Source organism: Palaemon carinicauda, chromosome 26 (assembly GCF_036898095.1).
Source record: "Palaemon carinicauda isolate YSFRI2023 chromosome 26, ASM3689809v2, whole genome shotgun sequence".
NCBI classification, from domain to species: Eukaryota; Metazoa; Arthropoda; class Malacostraca; order Decapoda; family Palaemonidae; genus Palaemon; species Palaemon carinicauda.
In genome coordinates this window covers 65,214,083-65,234,082 of record NC_090750.1, presented here as the reverse complement: position 1 = coordinate 65,234,082, position 20,000 = coordinate 65,214,083, and the positions used below count along the sequence as shown (strand labels likewise).

General features: G+C 36.1%; 2 protein-coding genes and 1 long non-coding RNA gene across 3 annotated transcripts in view; 1 reads left to right on the top strand and 2 right to left on the bottom strand.

Moving 5' to 3' along the window:
- The window catches only part of LOC137619558 (tubulin alpha-1A chain-like), a 34,348-nt gene extending 23,325 nt beyond the window's left edge, over positions 1-11,023 (top strand). Inside the window, 6 exon segments of the mRNA XM_068349685.1 lie at positions 4,033-4,255; positions 5,933-6,234; positions 7,469-7,668; positions 8,005-8,179; positions 8,391-8,543; positions 9,988-11,023. Coding sequence (XP_068205786.1) covers positions 4,033-4,255; positions 5,933-6,234; positions 7,469-7,668; positions 8,005-8,179; positions 8,391-8,543; positions 9,988-10,287 — 1,353 coding nt within the window. The 3' untranslated portion in view covers positions 10,288-11,023.
- Positions 1-14,002, bottom strand: part of LOC137619559 (uncharacterized) — a 79,807-nt gene extending 65,805 nt beyond the window's left edge. Inside the window, exon 1 of the mRNA XM_068349687.1 lies at positions 13,851-14,002. The gene's annotated coding sequence lies outside the window, so the exon portion shown is untranslated. The remainder of the gene's footprint in view (positions 1-13,850) is intronic.
- Positions 14,003-15,212: 1,210 nt separating this feature from the next.
- On the bottom strand, positions 15,213-17,236 carry LOC137620210 (uncharacterized). Its single transcript, XR_011040017.1, has 3 exons — positions 17,145-17,236; positions 15,561-15,697; positions 15,213-15,410 (listed from the first exon to the last, which is right to left on the bottom strand). It is a non-coding gene; the product is annotated as an uncharacterized lncRNA (long non-coding RNA).
- Between the last annotated feature and the right edge of the window lie 2,764 nt (positions 17,237-20,000).

Sequence of the window (20,000 nt, the reverse complement as noted above, 5' to 3'; positions counted from 1 at the left end):
TCGAAAAGGCGTTGCGAGCGTTCTACTTTTAACGTCAATAATGGAATTGATTTTCGATGTACGTGATGCAGAGTATATAAAAAATCAATTCCATCATTGACGTTAAAAGTAGAACTCTCGTAACACATTTTCGACTGCACACTACATATTTTTTTTTCTTTTTTTAATAAGCTGTAATTCGTTTCACCAAGAAGAATGTAAAAAACATCTTAAAAGGGTTGCTTTCTTGTTTTGTTAACTGAAGTGACGTCGATTATTGATGTGTCTTTAAAAAAAAGAAAAAAGAAAAATAAAGATACGTGATGCAGAGTAACTGGATATTGGGGTTTCACTGTGTAAAGCCTTTTGATTATTGATTAACAAAGAAGGAAAACCTACTTTTCCAGTGATGAATTCAACGAATTAAGAAAAACATTGTAATCTAATTTTTAAGATGTGACTTTAAAATAATTATCTATTGCCTTTCAAGAACCTATTCCTTTTTTACTTTAAAATAATTATCTATTGCCTTTCAAGAACCTATTCCTTTTTTACTTTAAAATAATTATCTATTGCCTTTCAAGAACCTATTCCTTTCATGATTAAAGTAAATTTATCCTAAGCACAATACTAAATAATATTTAGGGAAACTGGCTAGTTCGGAATATACCTCTCCAATATCATAATTTTGGTTAGTCCGGAGTCTCTTTATCTATAATTGGAGATGTGGCAAGCGTTGTTCTGCTGGACGGGAGATCGAGTTCCGCTCAGAATCGATAGTTTCTTATAGTTTCTGCAACGTCACCATCCTTGCGAGCTAAAGATGGGAGTTATGGGGAAGACTGTAGAGCTACCTGCTGAGTCCCTGGATCCTCCCTTTCCTTTCCTCACTGGGCTATTTTTCCCTATCGGAGCCCCTGGGCTTATAGCATCTTGCTTTTCCAACTAGGGTTGTAGCTTGGATAGTAATAATAATAATAATAATAATAATAATAATAATAATAATAATAATAATAATAATAATAATAGTCCTATCTTTGGTGGAGAGGGGCAAGGGCGATGATCATATGTATATATGGCTAGTCTCTAGGGCGTTGTCACTGTCCCTTACCTCTGCCATTCATGAGTGACCTTTAAACCTTTAAATAGTAATCAATTGTACGTTGTGGTTTGCAAAAAGAATAGATCTGCGGTTCCATATGACGTGGTGTGTTGGTCGACCGTGGATCCCCTTCCAATCAAACTGGCCATGAATGAGAGTACAGAAGTGGTTTGACTGGCGTGACTTGTAAAGGGTCCCATGCAAGTCGATTCGATCAAGGAATGCCGGATTCTTGGATTCGACATTAGTCAAGTCTAATCGGGTTCATTTGCATCAGAAATTCCTTACATAAAGAATATGAACGCACCCCTAATATTCATCCTTCCCGTATTGATGAAAACCATCTATTCAAAGCGAGACATTGATTGTCAACTTTCGTTATTCGTGAAATGTATTTAAACCAACAAGAAATTGGTCATATTTGTTGGTTCTCCAGGAAAATAATTTTGTTGCACGTTCTTGAAATGACGGAAATAAACAAACACGGGGCAGTATACGATCCTGTCAGTTTGTAAAATGATGTACGATCTGAGACGCCCGTCTTATTCGTGCGATTCAGGGTCGATTTACCTTCTTGTTTTGTTTAATATAACCAGAATTCGTAGATATTAGTTGCACGAACTTTCCCTTCCGTGTTTAAATTATTTATCCGCTTTGCTGGTCAATGATTTTTATGGCGTAATAAATTTGATAATGGGCTAGGCTTGTAATTTAATCATTACTGGTACGATATAACTGTCAAGACAGTTTTTCAGGTGGGATAATTATGTGACACCTGGCCCAACTGTGACACTGGGATCGTAAAGTTTTGTTTCAGTTAAATCATTCTAGTTAATGGGCATTTCTATGTTGGGATTATCTCAGTAATCTGAGATAATGAAACTAATGATAAGTTGAATATCTTGAACATTTGTCCGTTTTTATCACCTGGCCAATGAAATGATAGGTAAGAAGAAATAAAAAAGAGGAAGAGGGGGTCACGGAAGGGAAGTTTGAGATCGAAGGGAAGAAATGAAGGGAAGCGGAAGGACAGCGAGACCTCTAGAACAATTTGGGGTGGGTTCGAAAGGGGTGGTGAGAAAGGGCGCTGGGGGAAAGTAGGAGCCGAAAAGCTCCCACGTGAGTCATCGTGTCTGGGGCACACAATCATGAAAAGACTGGTGAAGGGGACAGACGCCACATGACAATAAACCTACGGCACATAAAGGCTGTTTTCGCACCCCAATTAGTTCAGAGACCGCCCATGTCGTCGTCCATTGATTTGCTTGTGTAAGCGAACAGCTGGTTGAAGAGCGCGCACGCTCGTAATCTCCAGTTTTGCCATGGTGGAAATTCGACCGGGCGTGCTTCGGTGGGGCGAATGGGTGCATTTACGTCGTAACACGCACTGTCTGGAATTTGTTCGTAAAATAGCAACGTTAATGTGTCTCTTTCGACTAACGCATTGGTTGACCATGAGGTCCATCTTGACTTTGTTTACATCAGGCGTTGCCATGGATACGGGGACGCGTTCCGCAGTGCCGGATCATCGAAGTTATTATGATTGTTGCATGCTCGGCTTGGGTTGTTTGTTAGTTTGTTTGTCTTAAACCATTTTATTTTACCAACAGAATTTAAAGTTTTTAAATAAAATGCTTATATAATACATACGGGTTTATATATTACTGCAATTATATATATAGACTGATTCCGATTCCAAGATAAAAATAAATTTCCTACAAAATTTAGCTTTTATCAACTTTTTATTTTATATTTTTTATTTAATTCTGCATCATCTGACTCTATAATCTCCCAATCGTTCGTCAATCTATCACATGACATGTCACTTTTTTTATTCGAGGTTTTTATCGGTTCCACAATGTACCCTTGTCATGCAATCACGCTTTTATCTACAGTAAGACTAGTATGTAATTCTCATCTTCATATTTATGCGAATTTTAGTAATGGAAACTACATCAAATTCCAGAAATAGCTAACACAAAAAAGGAAAGTGATAATATATATATATATATATATATATATATATATATATATATATATATATATATATATATATGTATATATATATATATGTATATATATATAATATATATAGGCCTATATTATATATATGTATGTATATACTGTATATATACAGTATATATAAATATATATATATATATATATATATATATATATATATATATACATACATATATATATATATATATATATGTATACATATGTATATATATATCTATAATAAATATATATATACATATATATATGTATACATATGTATATATATATTTATAATATATATATATATATATATATATATATATATATATATATATATATATCTTTCAACTTCACATGTAACCATAGAAATATCCCAATGCAGTCTGAACTTACACTATACATCCTATAAATTCTTTATAAATGGAAACAGGTGCTCGCTGTTGGTCCATGTGTGTATATATATATATATATATATATATATATATATATATATATATATATATATAGTCTATATATATACGTGTGTATATATATATGCATATATATAAATACTGTATATATATACTGTGTATATATATATATATATATATATATATATATATATATATGTATGTATATATATATATATATATATATATATATATATATATATATGAAAACCATAAAGTATGCCTTTGGCAGACTGAAGTGACACAACAAATAAACAGCATAGCATTTATTCGTCGTCAGATATTGTGTGTTACGGAAAGACCATGAAATTCATCCTCGTTATTTTCTCCATCTTCCTGGTATGAATTAATAGTGAGAAGTAAAGATGTCGATGTCGAATTGTTTACTTTAGCTGTAGGGTAATTTTTTTATGTAGTCATTATCAAGAAAAAAATTGAAAATATAATTGTCCATGTTATTAATGATTCAATTTTCTCTCTCTCTTTTGCTCTCTCCTTCAGCGTGAATGCATCAGTGTCCACATAGGCCAGGCTGGAGTCCAGATCGGCAATGCTTGCTGGGAGCTCTACTGCCTGGAACATGGCATCCAGCCCGATGGCACCATGCCCTCCGACAAGACGATCGGTGGCGGCGACGACTCCTTCAACACCTTCTTCAGCGAGACGGGCGCTGGGAAGCACGTCCCTCGGGCCGTCTTCGTCGATTTGGAACCCACTGTCGTTGGTGAGTCATTCACTGATGAGTCACAGTCTCACAGACTAACGGTACTGAATGAATCACCGTGTAAGAGGGAGGGATGCGGTTTGGTGGCCGGACCCTTTACTATGACGTCATTTTTTGTTCAGGGATCAGAAGGGAAAAGGGGATTGAGATAGTCAATGTCAAAGTGGAGACACTATAGTCCATTTCTTTTATCGATGCATATTTGCACCGACTCGCGGCGGTGCCCTTTTAGCTCGGATAAGTTTCCTGATCGCTGATTGGTTAGAATTATCTTGTCCAACCAATCAGCGATCCGGAAACTTTTCCGAGCTAAAAGGGCACCGCTGCGAGTCGGTGCAAATATGCATCGCTAAAAGAAATGGACTATAGTCTCACTTGGTGGCCATGCCTGAGACGGGAGAGCTATAAATGTTTAAAGGCCACTCTTGAATGGCAGAGGTCCAGTTCTTTTACGGGCGAGGAACGTGAAATAAATTTAGGTGTATGACATATCCCTTTTTGCATATAAAAAACGTATAAAGTAAATGATTAGTATGCTGAAAGCATGCGAACTTACTCGTAGAGCTTCAGTGTAAATTAGGACAATCTTTTGACCCTTTATAATTGCAGGTTTTCATAGAGCACTGAAACGTATAATTATGATGCTTCAAAACTCTACACTTGCTTTAATACTGAACAAATAGAGAAAATCTGTATTAGAGACAGCAAAAATAGAGCGCTTTATCAAATCGACTCGTAACGTTTTATGTGTTCATCTTACAATGAAACAGCTGTAGAACTACTTGCCATCAACTTCCAACGTCCTTGATGCGATAGGGTGCAATGATGATTTGATCCCTTATTTTGATCACTGATAATTCTAAACTATGTTTCAGTTGTCATAAGAAATTATGCAAATACTACCGCTAGAGAGTGATGGGATCTTTTGTCTGGCTAGACAGTAAGATATTGGATACTTCTCTCTGGTTACGGTTCTTTTTCCCTTTCCCTGCACACACACTGAATGGTCTGGCTCATTCTTTACATATTCTCCTCTGTCCTCATACACCTTACAACACAGATTATCAAACAATTCTTCTTCACTTAAGGGGTTACTGCAATGTTTAATGGCCACTTTCCTCTTGGCAAGGGTAGAAGAGACTTTTTAGCTGTGGTAAGCAGGTCTTCTAGGAGGACACTCCAAAATCAAACCATTGTTTTCTAGTCTTGGGTAGTGCCATAGCCTCTGTACCATGGTCTTCCACTGTCTTGGGGTAGAGTTCTCTTGCTTGAGGGTACACTCGAGCACACTATTCTTTCTTGATTTTCTTCCTCTATTTTGTTAATGTTTTTATAGTTTATATATGAGATATCTATTTTAATGTTGTTACTCTTCTTAAAATATTTTAATTTTCCTTGTTTCCTTTCCTCACGGGACTACTTTCCCTGTTAGAGCCCCTGGCCTTATAGCATCTTGCTTTTGTTACTCTTCTTAAAATATTTTAATTTTCCTTGTTTCATTTCCTCACTGGACTACTTTCCCTGTTAGAGCCCCTGGGCTTATAGCATGTTGCTTTTCAAACTAGGGTTGTAGCTTAGCAAGTAATGATAATAATAATAATAATAATAATAATAATAATAATAATAATAATAATACTCTGAATTTGAAAATTAATTTGTCTACTTCTGTATTATCAGATGAAGTCCGTACCGGAACATACCGCCAGCTGTTCCACCCGGAACAGCTGATCACTGGAAAGGAAGATGCTGCGAACAATTATGCCCGAGGCCACTACACCATCGGAAAGGAGATCGTCGACTTGGTTCTTGATCGCATTAGGAAGCTGGCGGACCAGTGCACGGGACTCCAAGGATTCCTCATTTTCCACTCCTTCGGAGGTGGCACTGGATCTGGGTTCACCTCCCTCCTTATGGAGAGGCTCTCGGTCGATTATGGAAAGAAGAGTAAGCTGGAGTTCTCCATCTATCCTGCACCACAGGTGAGAGAAATGCGGCTGAATATGAATATGCAAATAGTTGAATCAGTAGAACTTCAAAAGTTCAAAGTTGGAGCAAATGCTTTTTTGTTGACCAGGCGGACATGAGTCTTTTTATAGTTTATTTATGACATACTGTATTTGTTTTTGATGTTGTTAATAGTTTATATATGACATGTCTGTTTTGACGTTACTTTTTTTTAGAATGATTTATTGTTAATTTGTTCTCTTCATTTCATTTCCTTATTTCCTTTCCTCACTGGGCTATTTTTCCCTGTTGGAGCCCCTGGGCTTATAGCATCTTGCTTTTCCAACTGGGGTTGTAGCTTGGATAGTAATGATAATAATAATAATAATAATAATAATAATAATAATAATAATAATTGAAATAAATATGTTATCTGACTCCCAATAATTTAAAACACCAGGTAAAAAAAATGAAAAATATATATTGAAAGCATTGTCCATGAATTGGGTTGAAAACGGCTACTTAACAAATATTTGGGGTCTTGAGTTTAGGTACATTATCTGGGAAGAATGTAGAATTAGAGATGTTATAGTCGTTTAATCTTCTTAAATGGACACTCAATAATATGATAAATCTTCAGACAGATCCACCAAATTCTTATCTCTCTTACGGGCTGCCTCAGTGCAAGAGCCCGTGTCTTGCTGTTGGCAAGGCGTTCTAAAACGAACGAACGAACGATCAAATTCTTTAACCTAATATCGAGTATATGACCACGAAATAACAAATATTGGATATTGATTAATCTTATTAATCAATAAGATTAACGTTATGTTAGGTACATTTTGTTAGTTGATTAGAGACAGTAACCTCAGGTGATTGGAGACTGGTAAGCTTGAATCAATGATATAGATATGTCCTCAATAAGCTGTCTTGCATGCAATCAATATTTCCATATTTGTGGTTAGATAATGTAACTACCATAAAAAGGTATGAAAAAAAAACAAAGCTTGCCATATTTCAATAAAAAACAGAGTATGTGTATAAAGTAATTTCGCTACGAAAATGTGTTTCCAATACATTGCCAAACGAATTTCTGTAAAATCATAGATGAACCACTGTATATCTCTTGTATTTTATCTGCGATGGAGTCAATATCTGTAGATTTCAATGATGGGAATACATATCGCTCACCCCATCAAGTATTTCAAGTATCCAATATCACATTCTTTCCCAGTTACCTTAATCTAATCCCCTCTGTGCCTTCTGCAGGTCTCCACAGCCGTCGTCGAACCCTACAACTCCATCCTCACTACCCATACTACTCTGGAGCACTCCGACTGCGCCTTCATGGTAGACAACGAAGCCATTTATGATATTTGCCGAAGGAACTTGGATATCGAACGCCCTACTTACACTAACCTTAACCGCCTTATTGGTCAGATTGTCTCCTCCATCACCGCCTCCCTCAGGTACGGTCGAGGTAGCTCACTCATTTAACAGTTGAGTTATTGAGGTTTATATATGACTAATATCACAGTAAAGTTTAAGCTGAGGAAGTAGCATAGAATTATGCACAAGCTAATAATGATAAATAGTTGTAGGACGTGTGTGTTTTATTAGATAAAAATTAACATATATTTGAAGTTTTAGCTTCGACAATGGGGTTATTACAGGGGTGAAAAAAAAAAAAAAAAAAAAAAAACCATGGGGTCACATCTATGAAAAAAGGCTTCAAAAGTTATCGAGTTCATAATAATCATTTACACGTTTTGGCAGTTTAAACGAATTTTGACTGACCCTTGCAGGTTTGATGGTGCCCTAAACGTTGACCTAACGGAGTTCCAGACTAACCTCGTGCCATACCCTCGAATTCATTTCCCCCTGGCCACCTATGCCCCCGTCATTTCTGCCGAAAAGGCTTATCACGAACAGCTCTCAGTGGCCGAGATCACCAACGCCTGCTTCGAACCAGCGAATCAGGTAAACGGTACTTTATGTATTTACGTGAATTTGTTATATCTCTCATTCTGTGTTCAATTTTGGTTACTTTATGGAATATATTCTGTACTAAAATGGGATTGATGTTATAACACTGTTACAAGTAATGATTATAATAATAGAAGTCACACAAATCAATACTGGGGAAATGAATCCCTTCCTCTCCATGATTCAACCAATTTCCCTCTTGCAGATGGTAAAATGCGATCCCCGCCACGGCAAGTACATGGCCTGCTGCATGCTGTACAGAGGAGACGTTGTACCCAAAGACGTCAACGCTGCAATTGCTTCCATCAAGACCAAGAGAACCATCCAGTTCGTGGACTGGTGCCCCACAGGTTTCAAGGTAAGTTGAGGCTAAGACTTCAACGGCTAAGACTGAATTGGCTCTTCTAGGAGAAGGACACTCCAAAATCAAACCATTGTTCTCTAGTCTTGGGTAGTGCCATAGCCTCTGTACTATGGTCTTCCACTGTCTTGGGTTAGTGATCTCTTGCTTGAGGGTACATTCGGGCACACTATTCTATCGTGTTACTCTTCCTCTTGTTGTTTTCAAGTTTTTATATGAAAGATTTATTTTAATGTTATTGTTGTTCTTAAACTCCTTGTAGTTTTTCCTTATTTCCCTTCCTCACTGGGCTATTTTCCCTTCTGGAGCCCTTGGGCTTATAGCATACTGTTTTTCCAACTAGGGTTGTAGCTTAGCAATTAATAATAATAATAATAATAATAATAGTTGTTAAGTTGGAGTTGTGGGACTGATCTGAGAGGAAGTTTATATTAGCACTAAGTGTAATTTTTAGCTATTTGAGTTGAAGTTATTGTTAGAGTTAAGTTTCAGTTCGCGACTTGGCAGCATGAATTAAGGAAGCAAAATATTAATTATTCTTTGAACTCTTGAGAGTAAACCGGACTTGATTGCAACTCTTGAGAGTAAACCGGACTTGATTGCAACTCTTGAGAGTAAACCGGACTTGATTGCAACTCTTGAGAGTAAACCGGACTTGATTGCAACTCCTGAGAGTAAACCGGACTCGATTGCAACTCTTGAGAGTAAACCGGACTCGATTGCATCTCTTGAGAGTAAACCGGACTTGATTGCAACTCTTGAGAGTAAACTGGACTTGATTGCAACTCTTGAGAGTAAACCGGACTTGATTGCAACTCTTGAGAGTAAACAGGACTTGATTGCAGACATCATGGGATCAGCAGTGGAATAACTTACGAAAACATAAATTGTAAGCACATGTGTATCATTAAATCTTGGATTGAATTACTTTTTGCGTAATATTACTAGGAAACAGACAAACGAACAAACAGATCATGACTTTCTCGGTGGAGTTTGTAAGAAAGTGGTCAACACATTGCTTGCATTTAAAGGTTAAAAGGCCACTCATGAATGGCAGGGGCAAGGGACAGTGACATTGCCCTATAGAGTAGGACAATGCCCTAGAAACTGACCATATATACATATGACCAGCGCCCAAGCCCCTTCTCCACCCAAGCTAGGATCAAGGCAGGCCAGACAATGGCTGCTGATGACTCATCCCTAACTTTCTGATGACTAGCTGCCTGATTGATATAAAACTCTTTTCAAGCACAGTTGTTAATAAATATCTTCATATTTAATTGTGAACAGTGTAAATAACTATATTAACCATGTTGAGTGAATACACCAGGGTCACAATTATAACAGTGCTTATTCAGTACTTGCCATAATTAAACAGGGTTACATAATTTTTATGAAATAGTCATCCAATCTCAGAGTTAAATCATTTTCTTTATCTTAGGTGGGCATCAACTACCAACCTCCCACTGTAGTTCCTGGAGCAGATCTGGCAAAGGTTTCCAGGGCTGTTTGCATGTTGTCCAACACCACAGCCATCGCTGAGGCTTGGGCCCGGCTCGACCACAAGTTCGATTTGATGTACGCCAAGCGAGCCTTCGTGCACTGGTACGTCGGAGAGGGTATGGAGGAAGGTGAATTCTCAGAGGCACGCGAGGATCTGGCCGCCCTCGAGAAGGATTACGAAGAGGTCGGTGTGGACTCAACAGAAGCCGAAGACGAAGAAGGTGGAGAGGAGTATTAAACGATATCTGAAAGTAGTAGGCCTACTCGAAGAATAGCTGTCCAAAGGCAAATCAAATTTAAGCCTACTGGAGAATGTGTAGGGTTGGTGACCTTCTCCATCTCTGCTACATAAGTAAGATGATAACCTAAGACCCCGATTTGAGATGATTGATATGTATCCATATGTCAGGTAATTTTTTTATATGCTCATGTGTAAGCAATCAACATAAGTGACGTCATTTTATGTATATTAATGTTTACTTACGGCAGGAAAATATCTTCATCTCCTTTTTAGTAGTTTATATCCCTGTGCCTTAACATTTGCAAATGTCTATATTGCAAGTTAACCCAGTACCATCCATGAACGTATTCAAATCCATCCCTTATATGAGTTATTTCTTTTGAAGTTAGCATCCTTGAACAGAGTTGACACCAAAGACTACTGACGTATTCAACCGGTAAAGTTATTTATACATTTATGCAATTGAGCTCAAGTTGATACTAATTCAGATCATAAAATAACATTCTAGTCAGTGGTAATTTAAAAAAGCTAGTCAAAAATAAACACGTCATTCTTTCACTTTTCATTTTGCCTTTTGTTCATTATGTCTGATTTACATTTATATCGAATATCATTTTTATGTAACGTGAATCACGAAATGTAATTCAAAATGAATCTCAATTTAATTACCTGACAATCTCTACGAAATTATATGCAATACTCTACTTGTGTCCAATAAAAGTTAGAACGCTCACCTCTGCTTCGTTTAATTTATGTTTGTTTCCTTCAATCATCATCAGGAGTCACTTGCCTTTGTTAGATAGGCACTGCGCATCACAAGGAACTAACTGTCTGTCCTTTGATGAATTTAGTCAATGGATCCTGTATATTTCCTTTCCTCACCGAGCTATTTTCCCTGTTGAAGCCCTTTGGCTTATAGCATCCATTAGGGTTGTAGCTTAGCAAGTAATGATAATATCATGGATTCCTCACTGGGCTATTTTCCTCGTTGGAGCCCTTGGGCTTATAGCATCCTGCCTTTCCAACTAGGGTTGTAGCTTAGCGAGTAATAATAATAATATGGATTCCTCACTGGGCTATTTTCCCTGTTGGAGCCCTTGGGCGTATAGCATCCTGCTTTTCCAGCTAGGGTTGTAGCTTAGCAAGTAATAATAATAATATGGATTCCTCACTGGGCTATTTTACCTGTTGAAACCCTTGGGCGTATAGCATCCTGCTTTTCCAGCTAGGGTTGTAGCTTAGCAAGTAATAATAATAATATGGATTCCTCACTAGGCTATTTTACCTGTTGGAGCCCTTGGGTGTATGGCATCCTGCTTTTCCAGCTAGGGTTGTAGCTTAGCTAGTAATAATAATAATATGGATTCCCGACTGGATTATTTTCCCTGTTGGAGCCCTTGGGCTTATAGCATCCTGCTTTTCCAACTAGGGTTGTAGCTTAGCAAGTAAAAATAATAATATGGATTCCTCACTGGGTTAGTTTCCCTGTTGGAGCCCTTGGGCGTATGGCATCCTGCTTTTCCAACTAGGGTTGTAGCTTAGCAAGTAATGATAATGATAATAATAATATGGATTTAGTTAGACTATGGAAAGAGAAAATGACAGAATGTTCCCCCACCCCGGTCCCGGTGTAGCAGGAAATTTTTCCCCCCTGACTGAAATTCCCCCCGGGAAAATTAGCCTAGGATCGATTTTCCACGGGGAAAAGCAGCCCGGGCTGTTACTCCCCCACCCTCCCTTACAGAGAAACTATTTTGATGAATTAAATAATCAACAGTAAGTTTAACAATATATATATATATATATATATATATATATATATATATATATATATATATATATATATATATACACAATGTTACGAAACGTTACCAACGTTACGATGCCATTGCTAATGTTAGCAATATTACGATAATATTAACATATCCCCCCCCCCCCCAGGCCATTTCTCCCCCACCCTCCCTTACAGAGAAACTATTCTGATGAATTAAATACTCAACGGTAAGTTTGACAAAATATTAGGAATATATATATATATATATATATATATATATATATATATATATATATATATATATATATATATATATATACACAATGTTACGCAACGTTACCAACGTTACGATGCCATTGCTAATGTTAGCAATACTACGATAATATTAATATGTGTATTTTAAAGCATTTTTCCATATACCCTTTACACAAAATTTAAAAAGGTACAAAAGGGTACAGAACCTAACAAACCCACCTAACCTAACCTAGAAGTTCCCAGGTCACAACCCCTAGCCGGGGCCAAGCCCCGGACCCCCTTCCCAGGTCACAAACTTGAACTGGCAAGAGGTAATGTTGAACTGTGCACTCTGAAAACATTAAAATCAAAGAAATTAATGACTTACTTTTATGACCCAGTGTAATGGTCTGCTTTTTCCCCCATCCGAAATAATGGTTACCTCCACCAAGCAAAGGGGGAATCTTGGCCCAAAGAGGGGAATATTATCCTGGGACAAAGTTCCCCGGGGGATATATATCCTAGGCCATATTTCCCCGGGGGGGGGGGGGGGGGGGAAACAGACCATTACACCGGGCGTACCGGGGTGCTAAGAATCTCCTAGTTTATAAATAAAGAAAAATTGAAAACTGGTAATTGATTTCCTTACATAATAGCTCCTAATTACCGTTTGTACTATTATAAAGAAACCTCTGGTTGATTATCTACTGCAGATTACAGCATCATATCCACTTGGGTTTTGAAAGTAAGGAAATCCTAGTCATAACTGAAAATATATCACTAAAAGACCTCTAAAATATATTGTTAACGCCTAACTGCTCTCTCTCTCTCTCTCTCTCTCTCTCTCTCTCTCTCTCTCTCTCTCTCTCTCTCTCTCTCTCTCTGTTTCGGAGATGAAAATGTGCAGGTCAAATAAAGTTTTACAAAGAAGATATAAGATTCGAATTCACTTCACACTGACTCCAAGTTTAAATTCGAGATAAATCTGACATTTTCCAAAAAATAATAAAATGCTACAAAATAGAAATATTCTGTAATATATACTGTATATATTATATATATATATATATATATATATATATATACATATATATATATATATATATATATGTATATATATATATATATATAAAAGTTCTTTCAAAAAATATAAAATGCTACAAAATAGAAATATTCTGTAATATATATATATATATATATATATATATATATATATATATATATATATATATATATATATATATATAGTTCTTTTTAATCTTATGCCAAGCGTTGATCATACATTATGCTCAACAACAGAAAACTGCGTAATATGGATCCAAATGTAATCTAGAATATCCACAAGTATGAAATCCATAAAACTAAAACCACCAATGACAAAAAAAAAAGAAAAAAAAAGAAAAAAAAAGCAACGCTAACGTTGGGTTAAGCTCAAGATCGAGACAACTGGCAAAATCTAACCGAGGCCCTTTGCGTCAATAGACGCAGTAGGAGCTGATAATCTAGCAACATAAAAAAAAAAATAATTCGAAAATCAATCCAGGGTACTTACTTTTACCATTCCGAGTCAAATGACGATGAAATCATCTACAGTAACGACAAAACTGCGGAGTCGGTCCTATGGTTAGGCTAACCTAGGCAAGGCTTACCACAGCGAATCACCTAACTTTCCTTACATACACTAAAATACAGCGATTTTCGGTAAATAATGAGGTTATCTCGCTTCACGTGTATCCTTCACATACACAACACACTAAAAAAAGCCGTCCAACACTATTAAATCACACATTTAACGTGGCAAAACATTTCACAATAACGATATCAGCGGTTTTAAATGTACGTCGCTACTCAGTAACTCAGGTTCAGGTTCAGGTTGAGGCTTTGCCTTTGCAACGGCGCCTCTGTGTCTTTTAGTTTTGTGTGTTCCTTATTTTCACTAGTTTTTCTCTTTTCATCCACATTTGTTGTAGTACACTTTTCTTATTTTCAATATTTTCTTCACAAAAAAAGGAATTTTCCAACTGTTTGTGCACTATCTTCTTCGTATGGTTGTTGGAGCTCAATTGCTTTTATTCTTATATCACTAAACTGTGGACAATATAACATAAAGTGGTTAGCATTTTCTTCTACATCACAAAAGACACAGTTTATATTTCCATCTTGGTGTCTGTTTTTTATATTCAAGCCCAATGAGTTTGTCCTTGCTCTGAATAATAAAATTGACGAACCTGCTACTTTAGTTCCTTTAAAAGGTGTCCCATACACTCAAAATACCCGCAGTCTTTGCAACAGCAGGAGTTTCCCTAGATTCCTCAGTTCTTAGGGTCACCTATATAGACTTTACCAAATCTTAGGATTGAGTTCACGCTTATTTTAGAAGAGTAATTTCATTAGTTATTGACGTTCAGACACCGTTCATAAGTAGCGTATTTTGACTGTCATTAGTATCATGTCACAGGTTTTATATTCAGGATTATTATCCTTTTTTCCCTGGTTGCTCTCAAAGATGGAATCTAAAAGGCCTTTTTGATATAATTTAGACTATATCATAAGGAGACTAGAATATTTGGCAACATAAGAGTATAAAAAGTTATTTATAACTTTGTTAACTTCAAGTTCAACTTAAATACAGCGAGAAAATAACAAAAACAGATTTACCCTCTTTTACCTTAAATACCAAGGCACACTTCTCTTTAATCCATTATTCATGAATTAATAATTGCTCTGAACATCTATTTGGAGAAAGAAAATATCGTTTAATAGTATCAATTCCTTTCTTATGTTTTGCAACTTGATCTCAATATCATTTCTAGCGATCTATTTATGCATCTCTAACGGTATCATTACAGATCAGTAGGTTTACTTAAGCCAAGTGAAATAAAAGCAAATTAACAGAATATCATTTTATTGTCACATAATAACTGGTTATGAAAAGAGAACTTATGTAATGGGGTATTATGGCTTAAAGCCAACGATACAAACAAATGAAAAGTATGATATAAATTAGAAGGAGAAGAGGTTCGAAGAGTCATAGGCCTACGCTTTCTACCAATACCTAGGTCTATGGTAAGAAGGCTTATAAACTGTTGGGTGGTGCGGTTTGTAGGCTCGTCTGAAACGATAATAAGAACATTAGTAATATGCCATTAACTTTTCTATTGATTTCGTATAGTTATTTTTGTTAGACAGTATGGCAGGCAACGGCAAACGTAAAAAGTTCAGTGCAGCTGGCAGCGGATAGCATGAAAAATGTTCAAGTTACCTGTAACTATGAAGGCCGTATCCAAGCCCATAGTCGTTTCCATTGTCATGTAACCCATGGCCAGGATCAGCATCTGATATAGCTTCCACAACAACTACAGCAACGCATACCACAGACAAAATTGTCATTGCAATCACCTGAGGAAGGAAGAAGACCTTTAAATAACAACATATCGTTGGTAAGGTAATGAAAAGCTCTTACCATGGTACCAAGACTTATTGTACCAGGTAACAGGAGTGGTATATGGTAAGAAAAGGCCAATTAAGGTAAACGTCAAGATCTATAGCACAGTAAGAAGACCAGTGTTGATGTATGGATCGTAAACTTGGGCTTGAAGACAAAAGAGGAAACAAAGCTTGAGAGAACAGGAATGCGAATGCTGAGGTGGATTGTGGGAATATCACTGCTTAAAAGATTGGAAAATGATAACATAAGAAGAATGGCAAGTAAAGTGAAGATTAAAAAGATGATAAGTGTGTCACAACTGAGATGATGTGGGCACGTCGTGTGGGTAAATGGTGGAGAGGAAGTGAAGGGGGCTTGTGAGTAGTCTGTTAAGGGAAGAAGATCATGAAGGAGGCAGATTGTTAGATGATAAAATAAGGTGAAGGATGCTATAGAGAGAAGAGGTTTGATGGAAAAGGATGTCTTTTATCGAAGGCATTGGAGAGAGCGCATAAGGCAACCGACCCTTAATGTAGGGGTATAGGTGGAAAATAAGACTTGTATCACAATCTGTAGGGAAGAGGGTCTGGTTTGGTATTGAAAAGTGTATGAGACAAGGATGTCTTATGTTTCTGCAGTCAGAAAAAGTACAGTAAATGTAGATATAAGGTGGTGAGATTAGAACGTAGATAGTAACTGTAGGCAGTTAGCGTCTCTGTACGAGAAAAAAAGTCAACAAAAAACGAACGTTATCCGTGATCGCACAAACAGTACTAATCAGTGTACATGCTTGAATACATCATATATTTTTTCATTGAAATACATGCTATTTCAAGCATCAAATACTCTAAACTATTCTAATAAAATACATAGGATTAATAGCATGAGCCTATCATGAGGGTTTCAGAAAACAGAGAACATAGACCACATAGTTTTGATTCCCGTATTATAGAAGAGGAACATTCTTAGTCCAGAGGGATTTACTTGGAAAATCACGGATCCTATAATCACCTGTGATTAAGAAACCAAAGAAACTTTTACCTGTGTAGATAACGTTATTGTGTCATACCGAAACTTTTATTGTTTGACTAGGAGTGAGATTTGCATACCTTTGTTTGTATACTGTATGTAATTAATTATATACAGTATAGACTTGCACACATATGTGTGTATATATTTATATAGAAAAATATATTATAATATATGAAGTATATATATCATATGTATATTTGTATATATATATATATATATATATATATATATATATATATATATATATATATATATATATATATATATATACAAACAGTATATATATATATATATATATATATATATATATATATATATATATATATATACCTCGATGCAAATCTACTAAACATTTATAACCGAAAAACAACTGAATCGATTACTTACTAGTATTCTCATATTGATCATTGTTGGTGATGTTGCACTGTTAACCTCCTGGAACTGTTTAAAGACGTGAACCTGGAAAATCTGGAATATAAATTATAATTCTGATCTGGAAGAGTCAGAGATTATATGCAATTCTGGAAGCTCCTCACGAAGTCAAGTCTGAGTTGCCAACGTTTGGAAATATTTATCATTTAAAATCACGTTTGTAGGCAAGACAGTCATCTATGAAATAAAGAACGAATTGAATTATATAAGAAAATAATATTAGTAATTATTCTGTCTATAAAAATGCAAGATATAAGAGGATTTTGTTTACAATAAATATATTAGTTGGAAATGGTTAGAAATAGGTTTCACTGACGGGGAATTACCCTTGTAAAACCTACTGTAGTGTTTACTATATGGTTTTCCTACTCACAGATAATTTAGGGGAATCTTTCACTAAAGGAACATGACTCAGGGACCACATTCCTTTAGTGAGAGGTTTCCTAGAGCTATCGTAAGATTTCCAACATATTATTATTATTATTATTATTATTATTATTATTATTATTATTATTATTATTATTATTATTACAAGCCAAGCTACAACCCTAGTTGGAAAAGTAAGATGCTATAAGCCCAAGGACTCCAATAGGGAAAAATAGCCCAGTAGGAAAGAAAATAAGAAAATAAATAAATGATGAGAATAAATTAACAATAAATCATTCTAAAATCAGTAACAACGTCAAAACAGATATGTCCTATATAAACTATTAACAACGTTAAAAACATATATGTCATATATAAACTATAAAAAGACTCATGTCAGTCTGGTCAACATAAAAACATTTGCTCCAACTTTGAACTTTTGAAGTTCTACTGATTCAACTACCCGATCAGGAAGATCATTCCACAACTTGGTAACAACTGGAATAAAACTTCTAGAATACTGTGTAGTATTGAGCCTCATGATGGAGAAGGCCTGGCTATTAGAATTAACTGCCTGCCTAGTATTACGAACAGGATAGAATTGTCCAGGGAGATCTGAATATAAAGGATGGTCAGAGTTATGAAAAATCTTATGCAACATGCATGGTGAACTAATTGAACGACGGTGCCAAAGATTAATATCTAGATCAGGAATAAGAAATTTAATAGACCGTAAGTTTCTGTCCAACAAATTAAGATGAGAATCAGCAGCTGAACACCAGACAGGAGAACAATACTCAAAACAAGGTAGAATGAAAAAATTAAAACACTTCTTCAGAATAGATTGATCACCGAAAATCTTGTAAGACTTTCTCAATAAGCCAATTTTTTTGTGCAATTGAAAAAGACACAGACCTAATGTGTTTCTCAAAAGTAAATTTGCTGTCGAGAATCACACTTAAAATTTTAAAAGAGTCATACAAATTTAAAGAAACATTATCAATACTGAGATCCGGATGTTGAGGAGCCACCGTCCTTGACCTACTTACAATCATACTTTGAGTTTTTGGTAGGGCACCACAGTGGAGGGTTGGGCTTGCCCGGCTGACGTTCTGGTGATCATCTATTCTGATGGAACTGGAACTGAAAGCAGACACCTTTAACCTTTAACCTTTAAACAAAATGTAAGATGGAAAAGTTAAAAGAATATCAGGCCTATTGGAAACGTCCCTGCATGGCGATCTGTCCTACTGGGGTTCGAGTCCCGCTCAAGCTCGATAGTTTCTTGTAGTGTCTGCAACCTCACCATCCTTGTGAGCTAAAGATGGTAGTTTTTTGGGAGCCTATTGATCTTCCCTTTTACCCCCAAAGGACGTACTGGTACGTTTCACAAAACCCATCCCTTTACCCCCCATGGACGTACCGGTACGTCCTTGCAAAAAAATGCTATAAAAAATTTTTTTTTCATATTTTTGATAATTTTTTGAAAAAATTCAGGCATTTTCCAAGAGAATGAGACCAACCTGACCTCTCTATGACAAAAATTAAGGCTGTTAGAGCAATTTAAAATAAAAATATACTGCAAAATGTGCTGGGAAAAAAATAACCCCTTGGGGGTTAAGGGTTGGAAATTTCCAAAGAGCCTGGGGGTAAAAGGGATCTGCTGAGTCATCACCCGCCATTACCTGGCCTTCCCTGGTCCTAGCTTGGATGAAGAGGGGGCTTGGGTGCAGATCATTGTATATATAGTTAATCTCTAAGGCATTGTCTTGCTAACTAGGGCATTATCCCTGTCCTTTACCTCTGTCATTTATGAGTGGAATTTAAACCTTTAAACCTTTGAAGTAGACAAATTTACATAACCTGTAACAAAAGACTTATGGAAATGTAATAAAAGACAGTTTATTGCACTAACGATTTTTTCAGAATGAAATAAAAGAAGGTTGCTACAGCATTTTTTAATGCAGTTATGTCCCGTGAGGAACGACACCTGAGTTATTCACTGTAATTAAGTTATTTTACTTAACGTACTGATTCATTTTTATGGCTTGAATTTTGAAACTCACCAACTACACTTTACTATAGTCCACTTCTTTTATCGAGGCATATTTGCACCGACTCGCAGGGGTGCCCTTTTAGCTCCGAAAAGTTTCTTGATCGCTGATTGGTTAGGATTATCTTGTCCAACCAATCAGCGATCAGGAAACTTTTCCGAGCTAAAAGGGCACCCCTGCGAGTCGGTGCAAATATGCCTCGATAAAAGAAATAGACTATAGGAGAGCATTTGATAAATTTATCACACTTCGTGTACCCATGATACCTTTATTATTAAGAAAATTCAATAAACTGGTAAATTGCGACAAATCTACAAAGGAACCCTAGTTTCTAAGTCGAAAAAATTGCAACATATCTTGTCTATATTATTTATTTAAAGATGAGTATACA